Source organism: Phycodurus eques, chromosome 20 (genome assembly GCF_024500275.1).
Source record: "Phycodurus eques isolate BA_2022a chromosome 20, UOR_Pequ_1.1, whole genome shotgun sequence".
NCBI classification, from domain to species: domain Eukaryota; kingdom Metazoa; phylum Chordata; class Actinopteri; order Syngnathiformes; family Syngnathidae; genus Phycodurus; species Phycodurus eques.
Window position 1 is genome coordinate 15,693,395 of NC_084544.1, and position 16,854 is coordinate 15,710,248.

The 16,854-nt window shown below is 46.3% G+C and overlaps 1 protein-coding gene across 5 annotated transcripts in view; it reads right to left on the minus strand.

The window, feature by feature from the left end:
- Nucleotides 1–16,854, minus strand: part of top2b (DNA topoisomerase II beta) — a 132,114-nt gene that overhangs the window by 61,919 nt on the left and 53,341 nt on the right. For all 5 annotated transcript variants that reach the window (XR_009767230.1, XM_061664134.1, XM_061664132.1 and 2 more), the window contains 6 exons: nt 16,055–16,160; nt 15,875–15,984; nt 14,125–14,217; nt 10,169–10,283; nt 6,108–6,229; nt 5,254–5,402 (listed from right to left, as the gene is read on the minus strand). Coding sequence is in view for 4 of the 5 variants with exons in the window: in XM_061664134.1 (XP_061520118.1) it covers nt 5,254–5,402; nt 6,108–6,229; nt 10,169–10,283; nt 14,125–14,217; nt 15,875–15,984; nt 16,055–16,160 (695 nt within the window). In the remaining variant the exon portion in view is untranslated. The remainder of the gene's footprint in view (nt 1–5,253; nt 5,403–6,107; nt 6,230–10,168; nt 10,284–14,124; nt 14,218–15,874; nt 15,985–16,054; nt 16,161–16,854) is intronic.

A 16,854-nucleotide genomic window follows, 5' to 3' on the forward strand; every position in this document is an offset into this window, starting at 1 on the left:
TTTTAACATCCAATGGAAGAGCATTAATTGTTCTGCCTGTCACTATATGCCGTTGGTATAGCTAGAACAGCAAATATATTTTTCTGATTCACAAAAAAAATCATTGAAATAATCAATCCATCCATCCATTTTCTACTGCTTATCCGAGGTCGGGTCGCGGGGTCAATAGCTTTAACAGGGACGCCCAGACTTCCCTCTCACCACCCACTTCATCCAGCTCTTCCGAGGGGATCCAGAGGCGTGGCGTTCCCAGGTCAGCCGAGAGACGTAGTCTGCAGCATGTGCCTGGGTCATCCCCGGGGTCTCCTTCCAGTGGGACGTGACCAGAACACCTCACCAGGGAGGCGTCCAGGAGGCATCCTAAACAGATGCCCGAGCCACCTCATCTGGGTCCTCTCAATGCGGAGGAGCAGCGGTTCTACTCTGAGCCCCTCCCGGATGACCGAGCTTCTCACCTTATCTCTGAGGGAGAGCCCGGACACCCTGCGGAGGAAACTCATTTCGGCCGCTTGTATCCGGAATCTTGTTCTTTGGGTCACGACCCACAGCTCGTGACCATAGGTGAGGCTAGGAACGTAGCTCGACCGGTAAATAGAGAGCTTCGCCTTTCGACTGAGCTCCTTCTTCACCACAACGGACTGATACAAAGTCCGCATCATTGCAGATGCTGCACCGATCCGCCTGTCGATCTCCCGTTCCATTCTTCCCTCACTTGTCACAGACCCCAAGATAGACAGACAAGATACTTGAACACCTCCACTTGGGGCAGACACCGGTAATAATAATATAAACACACCAGTAATATCCATCCATCCATCCATCCATCTTCTGAGCCCGCTTCTTCTCACTAGGGTCGCGGGCGTGCTGGAGCCTATCTCAGCTGTCATCGGGAAGGAGACGGGGTACACCCTGAACTGGTTGCTAGCCAACCGCAGGGCACATGCATACAAACAACCATTCGCACTCACAATCACACCAACGGGCAATTTAGAGTCAACAATTAACCTAGCATGCATGTTTTTGGGATGTGGGAGGAAACCGGAGTGCCCGGAGAAAACCCACGCAGGCACGGGGAGAACATGCAAACTCCACACAGGCGGGGCCGGGGATTGAATCCCGCTCCTCATGACTGTGAGGCTGAAGATCTAACCAGTCGTCCACCGTGCCGACCCACAGCTCGTGACCATAGGTGAGGGTAGGAACGTAGACCAACCGGTAAATAGAGAGCTTCGCCTTTCGACTGAGCTCCTTCTTCACCACAATGGACAGATACAAAGTCCGCATCACTGCAGACGCTGCACCGATCCGCCTGCCGATCTCCCGTTCCATTCTTCCCTCACTTGTGAACAAGACACCAAGTTATTTTAACTCCTCCACCTGGGGCAGGATCTCATCCCCGACCCGAAGAGGGCACTCCACCAATTTCTGACTGAGGACCATGGTCTCAGATTTGGAGGTGCTTATTCTCATCCCAGCCGCTTCACACACTGCTGCGAACCTCTCCAGTGAGAGTTGGAGATCACGGCTTGATGAAGCCAACAGAACCACATCATCTGCAAACAGCAAAGATGCAATACTGAGGCCACCAAACCGGACCCCCTCTACACCTCGGCTGCGCCTAGAAATTCTGTCCATAAAAGTTATGAACAGAATCAGTGGCAAAGGGCAGCCTTTTGCAGAGTCTTAACTCTCACCGGAAAAGAGTCCGACTTACTGCCAGAATCCGGACCAAACTCTTGACACTGGTTGCACAGGGACTGAACAGCCCGTATCAGGGTGTTCGGCATCCCATACTCCTGAAGCACCCCAGTACTTCCCGAGGTCCACAAAACACATGTTGAGTGGTTGGATAAACTCCCACGCACCATCGAGGATCCTGCCGAGGGTGTAGAGCTGGTCCACTGTTCCATGGCCAGGACGAAAACCACACTGTTCCTCCTGAATCTGAGATTTGACTCCCCGACGAACCCTCCTCTCCAGCACCCCTGAATAGACCTTACCTGGGAGGCTAAGAGGTGTGATCCCCGCTGTAGTTGGAACAGACCCTCCGGTCCCCCTTTTTAAAAACCCAACCCAGTCTGCCAGTCCAGAGGCACTGTCCCCGATGTCCACGCGATATTACAGACTTGTGTCAAACAAGACAGCCCCACAACATCCAGAGCCTTTAGGAACTCCAGCCGAATCTCATCAACCCCTGGGGCCTTTCCACCGAGGAGCTTTTTGACCACCTCGGTTACCTCAACCCCAGAGATAGGAGAGCCCGCCTCAGAGACCCCAGACTCTGCTTCCTCATGGGAAGGCGTGTCGGTGGAATTGAGGAGGTCTTCGAAGTATTCTTCCCACCGACTCACAACGTCCCGAGTCGAGGTCAGCAGCGCCCCATCCCCACTATACACAGTGTTGATGCTGCACTACTTCACCCTCCTGAGACGCCGGATGGTGGACCAGAATTTCCTCGAAGCCGTCCGGAAGTCTTTGTCCATGGCCTCAACGAACTCCTCCAACATCAGTGTTTTTGCCTCAGCGACCACCGAAGCTGCATTCCGCTTGGCCAGCCGGTACAGCTGCCTCAGGAGTCCCACAGGCCAAAAAAGCCCGATAGGACTCCTTCTTCAGCTTGACGGCATCCCTCACCACCAACGGGTTCGGGGATTGCTGCCACAACAGGCACCAACTACCTGACGGCCACAGCTGCGGTCGCGTGGAACATGGTCCACTCGGACTCAATGTTCCCCGCCTCCCCCGAGACGTGGGTGAAGTTCTGCCGGAGGTGGAAGTTGAAACATCTGACAAGGGATTCTGCCAGACGGTCCCAGCAGACCCTACAATACGTTTGGGCCTGCCAGGTCGAACCGGCATCTTCCCCCACCATCGGAGACAGCTCACCACCAGGTGGTGATAAGTTGACACCTCCAACCCTCTCTTCACCCGAGTGTCCAAGACATGCGGCTGCAAGTCCGATGACACGACCACAAAGTCGATCATCAAACTGCGACCTAGGGGTCCTGGTGCCAAGTGCACGTGTGGACACCCTTGTGCTTGAACATGGTGTTCGTTATGGACAATCCGTGGTGAGCACAGAAGTCCAATAACAGAACACCACTCGGGTTCCTCCCAATCACGCCCTTCCAGGTCTCACTGTCATTGCCCACATGAGCATTGAAGTCCCCAACAGGAGCGCTCTCAAGCACCGCTTCCAAGGACTCCAAAAAGGGTGGGTACTCTGAACTGCTGTTTGGTGTATCGGCACAAACAACAGTCAGGAGCCGTCCCCTCACCCGAAGGCGGAGGGAGGCTACCCACTAGTCCACCGGGATGAACCCCAATGTACAGGCGCCAAGCCGGGGGGCTATAAGTATACCCACACCTGCTCGGCGAAAGAGTTCAACCGCTCTCAAGAGGACTGGTAACAGAGCCCAAGCCGTGTGTGGAGGCGAGCCTGACTACAGCTCGTCGAAACTTCTCGACCTCAACCCAGTTCAGGCTCCTTCACTGCCAGGGAGGTGACATTCAAAGTCCCTAGAGCCAGTTTCTGGATCGCCCAGTCCCCGTCTTCGGCCACCGCCCAGCTCACACTTCACCCAACCCCTATGTGCCCTCCCACAGGTGGTGAGCCCACGGGAATGGGGACCCATGTTACCCTCGCGGCTTGTTCCCGGCCGGGCCCCGTGGGTGCAGCCCCGGCCACCAGGGGCTCGCCTTTGAGCCCCACCTGAGCCCCACCTCCAGGTCTGGATCCAGTGGGGGGGCTCCGCTGAACCGCATCCGGGCAAGGGATTTATTTGGTCCGTCATAGGGGTTTTTGGAGCAGTGCTTTGTCTGGTCCCTCACCTAGGACCTGTTCGCCATGGGTGACGCACCAGGGGCATGAACCTGCCTCTCTCTCCGTCTCTCTCTCTCTCTCCTCATCTGTCCACAACCTCAAACAGTTACATTCAGAATTCCTCTACGGCCAAGACCAAAGAGCTGTCAAAGGACACCAGAAACAAAATTGTAGACCTGCACCAGGATGGGAAAACTGAATTTGCAATAGGTAAGCAGCTTGGTGTGAAGAAACCTACTGTGGGCGCAATTTTTAGAAAATGGAAGCCATACAATAACACTGATAATCTCCCTCGATCTGGGGCTCCATGTAAGATCTCCCCTTGTGGGGTCAAAATGATCACAAGAACAAAAATCCCACAACCACACGGAGGGACCTAGTGAATGACCTGGAGAGAGCTGGGAAGTAACAAAGGCTACCATGAGTAACACACTACGCCGCCAGGGACTCAAATCCTGCAGTGTCAGACGTGTCACCCTGCTTAAGCCAGTACATGTCCAGGCCCGTCTGAAGTTTGCTAGAGCCCATTTGGATGAACCAGAAGAGGATTGGGAGAATGTCATCTGGTCAGATGAAACCAAAATAGAACTTTTGGGTAAAAAAATCAACTTGTCATGTTTGGAGGAGAAGGAATGCTGAGTTGCCTCCAAAGAACACCATACCTACTGTGAAGCATGGGGGTGGAAACATCATGCTTTGGGGCTGTTTTTCTGCAGAGGGACCAGGACGACGGATCCGTGAAAAGGACAGAATGAATGGGGCCATGTATCGTGAAATCTTGAGGGAAAACCTCATACCATCAGCAAGGGCATTGAAGATGAAACGTGGCTGGGTCTTTCAGCATGACAATGATCCCAAACACACCAGCCGGGCAACGAAGGAGTGGCTTCGTAAGAAAAATTTAAAGGTCCTGGAGTGGCCTATCCAGTCTCCTGATCTCAACCCCATAGAAAATCTTTGGAGGGAGTTGAAAGTCTGTGTTTCCCAGTGACAGCCCCAAAACATTACTTGTCTCGAGGAGATCTGCTTGGAGGAATGGGCCAAAATACCAGCAATTGTGCATGAAAACCTTGTGAAGACCGACATAAAATGTTTGACCTGTGTCATTCCCAACAAAGGGTATATCACAAAGTAATAAGATGAACTTTTGTTTTTGACTAAGTACTTATTTTACACCATAATTTGCTCATAAATTCTTTAAAACTCAAACAATGTGATTTTCTGGATTGTTTTTCTCATTTTGTCTCTCATAGGTGAGGTATGCCTATGATAAAAATGACAGGCCTCTCTCATCTTTCTAAGTGGGAGAACTGGCACAATTGGTGGCTGACACATTTTTGCACCACTGCGTGTGTGCGTGTGTATAGTCCCAGCTTCAAAGAATAAGCATCGATATCATCAACTGGCATGAATGAAATTAACAGCTTTACCTGAGCATAGTGAAGATATAACGAGGGCTGGCAGCATCTTTGCCTCCATTGATGCGAGTACCAAACTGACCAAGTGGCTGCAAGATGTTGACGTTGTTACTTCCCACAAAGTTTTGAGCCAAGTTGACAATGGTCATCATGAGCGCTTGCTAAAATAAAAAAAATGTGTGGTGAATGCTTAGTACAAGAACTAAATGACAATTAATATGTGGCCCAGCTCAAATAAATCACATCTGACATATTTACTATCCTTATTTGTTCTGATTAGCACTTTCCGGTTACATTTACACCAATACAGAAAAAGCCTCCTTCTATTCCACTGTAACTGAAACAGAAGGGAGACGTGTATCACGCAAAGAGCATGACAAAAAGAATAAAAACTATGGTATAGCTTTTAATTTGGACAAAAGAATGGATAGCATTAAGAAAACTACTTTGCTGACAATGGGCCTCATTTGCTAACCGTGCGCATTTTTCATTTCGCTTCTACCGCTAATTCAATGAATTCTATCAACAACAAATGCCTCTTCGCTGTGCTTTATTTATTCCTTACAATGTACGTATATTGACAACAAAATAGTGTTTGCTCATTTTCAGCTGTTACATTGTTTTTTTGGATAGGTTTTCTGCCACGTTCTTAAATTTACCTCCGGAATGAATTAAAAATGATTAACATGACTATTATATGCTGTTGGCTTCTTTGCTTAAGCAAGCTTTCCGATGATAAGTTTGGGATCAGCCATCTCTTGTGACTAGCATGATAACATTTCTACACACTTATTAGTAAATGAGACCCAATGTCTTTCTCCTTCCTGTGATTCCTATTGCTACTTATGGTCATAAATGAACTGTACCTCTCCATGATGGTAAGCAGACATCTCTGCTACTGACCCAGCCAGCTGTGCAACTTTCACCTCCCTCTTGTCATTCCTCTTTAAGCAAGTGAAAAGCACTTTCCTCTGGCCAGGCTTCAAGCCTATCACAACACAAACAGCATATATTCAGATTAGTCAGTGACAACAAACACAAAATGAGTCAATGTGTCAACATAGTGAATCTAAATTATGAAGATAATTATTAATATACAGCGGCTGAAATAAGTATGTAACACGTCACCATTTTTCTCGTTAAATATATTTCCAAAGGTGGTATTGACATTTCACCAGATGTTGGGAACAACCCAAGTAACCCATACAAAGAAAGTAGAACAAATAAGATGAGAAATGAAGTTGTTTGTAATAATGTGATCACTGATGTTGGAGTGGTCCACTCGCCTGACTTTGGCGCAGCCAGCGTGGGTTCAGTTCCCACTCAGTGACGGTGCCGTTTCATTTTCATCATCCTCGTAGATGGCAGCAGATTTTTGTCAAGAATGTCTCGGTACATTTGCCCATTCATCCTTCCTTCAATAATGTGAAGTTTAACAGTACCAATTGTGGAAAAGTAGCCCCACACAATCATGTTCCCACCTTCGAACTTCATTGTTGTTTTTAGGGTGATGCGCAGTGCCATTTCTTCTCCAAACGTGGTGTGGATTATGGCATCCAAAGAAGTTCGAATTTGCTCTCATCCGACCAGACTGTATTCTCCCAGTATTTAACTGACTTGTCCAATTGTTGTTCAGCAAACTTTAAACAAGCTTTGACAAATGCTTTTTTTCAGCAATTGGGGTTTTGCGTGGTGAGCATGCATACAGGCCATGGCGGCGGAGTACATTACATCACTGATTTCCTTGTGACAACATCCATCCATACATCCATTTTCTACCGCTTACCAGAGGTCGGGTCGCGGGGGCAGTAGCTTTAGCAGGGACGCCCAGACTTCCCTCTCCCCAGCCACTTCATCCAGCTCTTCCGGGGGGATCCCGAGGCGTTCCCAGGCCAGCCGAAGGACGTAGTCTCTCCAGCGTGTCCCGGGTCGTCCCCGGGGTCTCCTCCCGGTGGGACGTGCCCGGAACACCTCACCGGGGAGGCGTCTGTGAGGCATCCGAATCAGATGCCCCAGCCACCTCATCTGGCTCCTCTCGATGTGAAGGAGCAGCGGCTCTACTCTGAGATCCTCCCGGATGACCGAGCTTCTCGCCCTATCTCTAAGGGAGAGCCCGGACACCCTGCGGAGGAAACTCATTTCGGCCGCTTGCATCCGGGATCTTGTTCTTTCGGTCACGACCCACACCTCGTGACCCTAGGTGAGGGTCTTTACCAACATGGTGGTAACTTGTGACAACTCTTTTTGAACTTCTCCAGAGGTGGTCCTTGGCTCTTGGAGAACTCTTCTGATTCTTCTTTGCACTGTTCTGTCATAAATCTTGCGAGGACCACCAAATCGAGGCTATTTTTTTATGGTGGTATGATTGCCGTTCCACTTACGTATTATGGCCCCAACCATGCTCACTGGAACGTTCGTAAGCTTAGCTATGCGCCTGTAACCAATGCCATTGTTATGTTTTGCAACCATTAGTTTGCGATGGTCTTGAGACAGCTTCGCTGCTCTTAACCATCATGAGATGTGTCTTGACTCACACCTTGGCAATGAGACCTTTTTGTAGGCCAACAGTTAGGACTAAGCCAGCTGATATTCATTTACACTGACAAGGGGCTTGATTGCTGCTTGATTTTTGATAGATTTTAGGCGTTGTCTTGGCTTTCCATGCCTTTTTGCACCTTCCTTTCTTCATGTGTTGAATACTTTTTCCCTGTGTCATTTCACAGTTTTACACATAACTTATTTGTTCTACTTTCTTTGTATGTATGGATTACTTGGGTTGTTCCCAACATCTGGTGAAATATTCATGGACGACCGTTCATGTCAGACCCTGGCCCAGGGTCTGAGAGCACTCTGGAGCAGGGTTTGAGAGCACTCTGGAGCAGGTTCTCTTGAAGAATTTCTCTATATTTGGCAGCTGTCATCTTACCATCTGTGCGGACTCGTCGCCCAGTTCCTGAAGCAGTAAAACAGCCCCACAGCATGATGCTGCCACTTAGTGAGAAGTGGCTTCCATCTGGCCACTCTACCATAAAGGCTTGCTTGGTGGAGTGCGTTAGCAATGGTTGACCTTCTGGATGGTTCTCCTATCGCTGCTAGAAAACACTGGAGGTCTGCCTTAGTGAGCATAGGGTTCTTGTTCACCTCTCTGACCAAGGCCCTTCTTCCCCAGTTACTCAGCTTGATCGGACAGCCAGATCTAGGAAGGGTCCTGGTGGTTCCAAACTTATTCTTCCATTTCCGAATACTCGAGACCACAGTGGTTTTTGAGACCTTCAATACTGCTGAAATTCTTTTGTATCTTTCCCCAGATTTGTGCCTTGACCCAATCTGGTCTCGGAGGTCTGCAGACAATTCCTTAGACTTCATTGCTTGGTTTCTGCTCTGATAGGCACTGCCAACTATGAGACCTTATATAGACAGGTGTGTGCCATTCCAAATGATGTTCAATCGACTGAATTTACCACAGGTGGACCCCATTCAAGTTGTAGAAGCAGCTCAAGGATGATCAGCGAAAATCAGATGCACCTGAGCTTCAGTTTGAGTGTTATAGCAAAGGGTGTGAATACTTACATACCTATTATGTTTGAATGTTTACATTTTTCATAAATTTACACAAATGTCTGAAAATGTGTTTTTACTTTGTCATTATTGGATATTTTATGGAGATTTTTGTTAAAGAAAAATATACTCAAATCAGCTTGAATAAGTCTGTAACAGCAAAAGGTGGGAAACGTGAAGGAGTGCGAATACTTTCGGATGGTACTGTATACTGATTAGTGATGCACCGAAATTTCCGTCGAAAATAGCCCAAAAGTACATTTTCAGTTTCGGACCAAAATACTTTTTCCACCGAAAACATACAAAATAACAGTTCTCATGCATAGCGTGCGAGTGTGTACACATCAGAGTAAAGTATCTTTTACTATTAACAAGCAATAATCTGTCGAGCTTTGCTGACTATCCAGTTGAATTGACTGGGAGGTCACTTTATTAGACAAACCCTCCACTCACGTTTTGATAATGACAGCTAATGCGGCTAAATACAGCACGATGCTGAGCCGCGGAGGGGAATGTGCGCCACGAAGTCGCTCATCATTGCCTCCATGTCAGCGAATGAACTACACTTGTAGACAAGTATGGTAAGAACAAAGGAAGGAGGAAAGAGACGGGAAACCATGCTAATCGCTAAGCTATCAGATGAAGTCGCATAAGAAGTGACTGGGTGGTACAGTACACTTGTCATATTGGCCTGGCTGCAACTGTATTATAGTGGAGATTAGCCACCTTTGAAGAGCAACATAGCAGGCAAATTAGTACGTGTTCATAGAGGAAAATACTGTAATATATGACGCTAAACAGCCATAACAGGGACAGGAAATGAATGAATACGTCACTGCTGCTACGTCACTTGAGAAAATGAACCTATAATTGAAAAAGTACATTCATATCATAACTCCCTTTATAATATAACCTTTGTTAATCCCACAATGGGGAAATTTGCATCAATTAAGCAGCAATAGTGGATACAGGAAATACAAAAAGAACATGCAAGAGAAGACATTTGGCTGCAAATGCAATAAATACTTTCAAATAACAAACATTGAAGCCATAACAAATATGATTATAGAGCAGCTCAGAGCTGGTAGAAAAACAAAACTACATGTAGCTCAATGATTAGACATGCGTGAGCCATTTTTATACTGAGACAGATGTTGATGACATCTTCAACATGTCCAAATCTCTACCTTTGACCAAATTTATACCACCTACCGAGTATACTGTTTATACCATGCACCCCTACCATTGCCCATGTGTAAGATAAAAAAAACTTTTTTTGAATCAACTTGACATGGAAAAATATAAAATTATTAAGATGAAATTAATTCATACTTCCAAGGCCAGTAAACAGAGATAAAATTATACAAACCATCAACCAACGATGGGATGGATCTTTCATTGTCAGAGTTGGAGAACAGAATCAGCTCCTTGTTGATAAAGTCATTGTAGGATAGATGCCTGGCTTGCGTTCCATACAGGTATTGCTGAAATGAAGAGGTGTCAAGTTTAACACTCAAAACAATCTAGTATAATGAATGTTATGCGGATCTAAATGGCAAAAGTATAATTGTTTTGTTCTTTTTAAACACAGAGCAACATCCCCATATTCCCCATTCATAAATGGATGTTAAAAAGAGCCATTTTAAAGAGCTTTGAGTTTTTCCCCTTTCCTAAACTGCTGTTTCGTAAAACTAAAAAAAATAATAATAATACAGTAATTGGTGATTTGTTTTATATAAAAACTAGGGCTGTAACGATACACCAAGGTCACGATTCAATACGTAACACGAGTCTATTTTTAAAACAAAGGCAGAGATGATGATGATGGCAAAAACTGGACTATTTATTAAGAACACTTAATTACATGATTGCAATTTTCTTTGCGTGTAAAAAGTCTCTGAGACATCCAGTCTGTGCAGCAAATCAGAAATTAATGACAAAAGTAAAAAAAAAAAAAAAAAAAATTATAATTCTATTACTCTGGCCAGGAGTCGCCACACTGTCCGCACAGCACTCTCTGGTTAAAAGTGTGCGCGAAGAATCTCACGTATAGCCACTTCTGTAGCATAGAATTAGCAAGGGTGAGGACGTTTTACTTGCTTATTTTCCACTCTGATTGATTTCCCCAAACGCTTCCAGTATTTCTACCACACATCCGAGTGGCTGTGTGGCGCTTGTACGCAATGCCAAAGAACGTCCATCCATCAGCTGTGACTGCGATTAATTCAGCCTTTACATTCCTTTCCTTTACTTTAGCCGTGTTTCTCACCTCGCTTAGTTATTAGTCAATCTAGCATTGGTAGCCTCGCTAGCCAGTAGCTACAGGTTTGCTCACTCACCGGAAAAATTTGTCCCGTGATATGCAGTTGGAGGAAGCTTGATGAGGAAATGTATCTTCAATCTACGCTTACGATTTACAACAATAACAATACGAAAATACCTTAATAATAATAACAACAATTACCCCTCCTTGAGCCATCACCTTATCGTGGTAGAGGGGTACGTGTGTGCCAACGATCCTAGGAGCTAAGTTGTCTGGGGTTTTATGCCCCTGGTAGGGTCAACCATGGCAAACAGGTCCTTGGTGAGGGACCAGACAAAGCATGGCTCAAAATAACCCTATGATGTATACAAATATTGGAATATGTTTTCTCTTGCCCGGATGCGGATCACCGAGGACGCCTCTGGAGCCAGGCCTGGAGGTGAGGCTTGAAGGATAACGCCTGGTGGCCGGGCCTGCACCCCGAAAGGAGCTGGGCGGTTGGCTAAGGCGATCCGATCCAAGGGCTACAGAAGCTGGCTCTAGGGACGTGGAACGTCACTTCTCTGGCAGGGAAGGAGCCTGAGCTGGTGTATGAGATCGAGATGTTCCGACTAGATATAGTCGGGCTCGCCTCCACACACAGCTTGGGCTCTGCTACCAGTCCTCTGGTGAGGGGATGGACTTTCTTCCACTGGAGTTGCCCACTGTAAGAGGCGCCAAGCAGGTGTGGGTATACTTATTGACCCCCGGCTCTGTGCCTGTAAATTGGAGTTCATCCTGGTGGACGACAGGGTAGCCTCCCTCCGCCTTCGGGTGGGGGGATGGGTCCTGATTGTTGTTTGTGGCAATGCACCAAACAGTACCCAACCTTTTTGGAGTCCTTGGATGGGGTGCTGGAGAGTGCTCCCGCTGGGGACTAAATTTTTCTGGTGGGGGACTTCAATGCTCACATGGGCAATGACAGTGAGACCTGCACGGGCGTGTTTGGGTGGAATGCTTATCCCCCCCCACACACACACACACACACCCCATGCCGCAGTTTTATGATCGACTTTGTGGTCGTGTCACCGGACTTGCGGCGACATGTCTTGGAGACTCGGGTGAAGAGAGCTATCAATTGATCACCATCTGGAGATGTGTTGACTCCGATGGTGGGGGAAGGTGCCGGTCCAACCTGGCAGGCCCAAACGTATTGTGAGGGTCTGCTCGAACGTTTGGAAGAATCCCCTGTCAGAAGAAGTTTCAACTCCCACCTCCAGCAAAACTTTACCCATGTCCCGGGTAACATTGAGTCAGAGTGAACCATGTTCGCGCCTCCATGGCTGAGGCGGCCGACCGGAGCTTTGGTCGTAAAGTGGTCAGTGCCTGTGGTGGAAGCAACCCCCGAACCCGATGGAGGACACCAGCGGTGAGGGATGCCATCAAGCTGAAGGAGTCCTATCAGGCCTTTTGGCCTGTGGGATTCCTGAGGCAGCTGATGGGTACCGGTTGGCCAAGCGGAATGCAGTTTTGGTAGTAGCTGAGGCAAAAACTCGGATGTGGGAGGAATTTGGTGAGGTCATGGAGAACAACTTCCAGGCGCCTTCCAGGAAATTATGGTGCACCATACAGGCTGTTCGGTCCCTGTACGACCGGTGTCAGAGTTTTGTCCGCATTGCAGACAGTGAGTCGGATTAGTTTCCAGTGAGGGTTGGACTCCGCCAAGGCTGCCCTTTGTTACCAATTGTGTTCAGAACTTTTATGGACAGAATTTCTAGGTGCAGCTAAGGTGTAGAGGGGGTCCGGTTTGGTAGCCTCAGTATTGCATCTCTGCTTTTTGCAGATGATGTGGTTCTGTTGGCTTTATCAAGCCGCAATCTCCAATTCTCACTGGGTGTGAAGCAGTTGGGATGAGAATCAGCACCTCCAAATCTGAGGCAGACTTGTGGTGAAGAAGGCGCTTAGCCAAAAGGTAAAGCTCTCTATTTACCAGTCTATCTACGCCCTCACCTATAGTCACGAGCTGTGGGTGAACAAGATCCCGGATACAAGCGGCCGAAATGAGTTTCCTCCGCAGGGCGTCTAGGCTCTCCCTGAGACATAGGGTGAGAAGCTCGGTCATCCGGGGCTCAGAGTAGGGCTGCTGCTCCTCCGCATTGAGAGCAGTCAGATGAGGTGGCTCGAGCATTGCTGGGAGGATCCCGGGGATAACCCAGGACATGCTGAAGAGACTATGTCTCCCAGATGGCATGGGAACACCTCGAGATCCCCCTGAAAGAGCTGGACGAAGTGGCTGGAGAGTGGGAAGTCTGGGCTTCCCTGCTTCATTCGCTGCCCCCGCAACCGGACTTCGGATCGGATAAGCAGAAGAAAATGGATGGATAACAATTATTATCATTATTATTATAGGCGGCACTGTGGACGACTGGTTAGCACATCTGCCTCACAGTTCTGAGGACCTGGGTTCAAATCTGGCCTCGCCTAAGTGGAGTTTGCATGTTCTCCCCATGCCTGTGCGGGTTTTCTCCGGGTACTCCGGTTTCCTCCCATATCCCAAAAACATGCATGGTCGGTTGATTGAAGACTCTTAAGTTGTCCATAGGTGTGAATATGAGTGCAAATGGTTGTTTGTTTATATGTGCCCAGCGATTGGCTGGCGACCAGTTCAGGATGTAACCTGCCTCTCGCCCAGAGTCAGCTGGGATAGGCTCCAGCACACCCGCGACCGTAGTGAAGATAAGCGCTACGGAAAATGAATGAATGACTTATGATTCTACTGCAGCATCGGCGGAATCCCCAGTATGCCGAGCAGCTTCATAAATAGTTGTAAGAATGCTGTGTTCTTGGTAGTTAGTGGTAATTATCCTATAATAGTACCAACAGACTTGGTGTGTGTTCATTTTCCCTCTTTTTGCCTTTGTTGTTTGTTTTTAACTATTTGGCATCGTTAGTGAATGTGGCCTCGCGGTCAATGACTTGCCTCATTGTCGCTCACTTGCACAGCTCGGTGGCCAATGTCTTTAATGACAGGTTAAAATAGAACTATAAAAAGGCAACACACAGCTCATCTGAATGTGGCCTACCTCAGGGAGACCATGCATTCTTCTTTGCCGTCTGTCCTCCATGAAGTTGGTCAACCATTCCTTTCTGTCATCTGTTTTCTTCTTACTGAAGGCCTGAAACGAAACAAAAAAATCCTTTTTTTTTTTCTCTGTGGATGGTTCCAGCACTGGTGCCACAAAAGGTATACAGTGGAACCTTGGGTTACGAACGACGGTTTATGAACAATTCGGGTTACGTTCAAACCTTTCGGAGAAAACTTACTGATAGTTACGTATTATTTTCGATTTGTGAACGGTCTAGGTATAGACGAACGGAAGGATCTATGTTGTGCTTCTACTTGCGCTGCATGACGATCATCGGCGAGGTGCATAACGCTTTGATGTAAGCTGCTCCGCGGCGTAAGGCGGAAATCTGTTCTAAGCGTAAGTTCTGCCGCTGCATCCTTGATCATCCAATCACAAATCTAATAGCATTTGTCATTGATGAGGTAAAAGAAGTCCGGAAATAATTTTAGCGTCTTTCATTAAGACTTAATGTCAGCATAATCACGTCAAAATGCTGTCCACAGATATGAATGCTCGATAGGCCAGCGCACTGCAGCATATATATATATTTTATTTTTTTTCCCCCCAAAAAGACAAGTTTTTCTAATGTCTCGATATTCTGCCGATCACATTTTTCTTCAAGCAAGTTCTCCAGCTTTAGAGAACATCCGTTCCTATGTCGTTTATGGACCTTTTAAACCATGTACAGTGATGTAATATAGTAGTTATTTGCTTCTATTTTGCTTTGTTTTACTCTGCCATCTGCAGCCAAGTTGGCATTGCAAATACCTTACCTGGATAAGGTTCAATAAATAATTGAAAAATACATGACTTCATGGACAACTCTGAGTCAGTTTTTAAATACAGCATTGTGAAGTATTTGGTATCTGTAAATTTATTTGTATGAAAAGAAAAAAAGGGCGGCACGGTGGCTCTAACCAGTTTTGGCCACCTGTCCCAGCTTTTTTGGAACGTGTTCCAGCCATAAACTTCTAAGTTAATGATTATTTGCAAAAAAGAATCAAGTTTATCCGTTTGAACATGAAATATCTTGTCTTTGTAGTGTATTCAATGAAATATAGGTTGAACAGGATTTGCAAATCATTGTATTCTGCTTTTATTTATGTTTTAACACAATGTCCCCAACTTCATTGGAATTGGATTTGTAATAATATGAGTTGATTATATATTTATATAGGTTCACAGGCATAATGGCCCTCAGAGGGAAGCCATAAATATGATGTGGCCCCGCAACAAAAATTAGTTTGGCACCCCTGGTTTAGAGGGATCTGTGAACTCTGTGAACATGAACTCAGGCCCAGTAATCTCGGTAATAAAGTTCTGCCATTAAAAAATACAACTACGCAAGACCTGGGCTCCATATACATTTCACAATGTTTTGTTTATTTCAATAATTAATTGCTAAATGTTACATTTTTTTCTTCTAAATAATGAAATAGGACATGTTTATGTAATAACGATAAGGATCCCAGTTCTAAATTGCTTTGTAAAACTATTTTGTGCAAAGAAAATGAAATAATAATTTTAAAAAGGCTTGGCAACCTTTCACTGTTTTGTATGTTGGTTTTTGAGTGACAGAGTGACTGGGAGTGCTAACCGCTAACTCCTATCCACCTGAGAGTGAACACATTCCGCTTGCGTGCCAGCTATTTATTTTTATTTTTTAAATCCAGTTACTCGAGAAAAGGGAATAGCTTGAACTCACCAAAGTGATGGCAGCATCATCCTCAGCACCATTGTATTTAAATATGATGCGATGCCTCTCCATTTCAGCAAAATATTCTTTTGCCTCTTTGCTTGTACTTGTACCCAAACCTATAAAATACATTTATTATGTTGACAAGGAAATAATAATCATCAATACATCAATTTAACCATGACAAACCTTTGTAGTACTTTACATGCCAGGTTTTATAGTTTTCTGTCTGTTTCTTCCACTCGCCAAACTCTGGAATGCTGTAAAAGGCCAGCTCTTGCTTGTTCTTGCTGACCTGGAGAAAATACAACCCAGTCGTCAGGAAACGTAACAATCGACCTTTTTATTATCAAAAAAATAGAGCTTTTTTGTCAAAAACAGAATCTTTCGATTTTTCAAGATATCCGATGTGTCAGTTGGTAAAGTAGTGCGTTTATGAGTTAAGCTTTGCAAAAATGCTTCATACCTAGTCAATTAAAAAAGAGTTTGAATTATAATAAAAATATTTTTGTAGTCTACGCGTGTCAGAGCGCATATGGTGGCGTATCTTTATTTCCGTGCAAGCGCAAGCCTCGCTGGCTTTTGCCAATTTGGCAAACCAGCCTGCGCCCAGATGGATGTCCCGACACAACGAGGGCGTCCTTTGACATCCGCCCAGCGCATGTGATATTGTCTTGACCGAGGGCTCTACTTTCGTAAACAGCGCTGCTGCGTTTCAGTGGAAAGAGTGGCACAACTCGATTTTAGACTTCCTAAGCCAACCTGGGTGTGTCAGTGAAGCAAGAGTGTGTGCCCTTGAAGATGAGCTCGGCGGAGTGGGATTTTGGTGTCATAAAGTCCATCTAAAGTTCCGCCTATTCCATGTCTAACTTTTGACATGGAGGATCTAATGCAATTTTTGTGAATCAGGCAGACAAAAACGCAAGCTCTTTGGACATTGGATTTATTTCCAAAGTGGGCATCCAACCCACTTAATCATTGTAGAAATC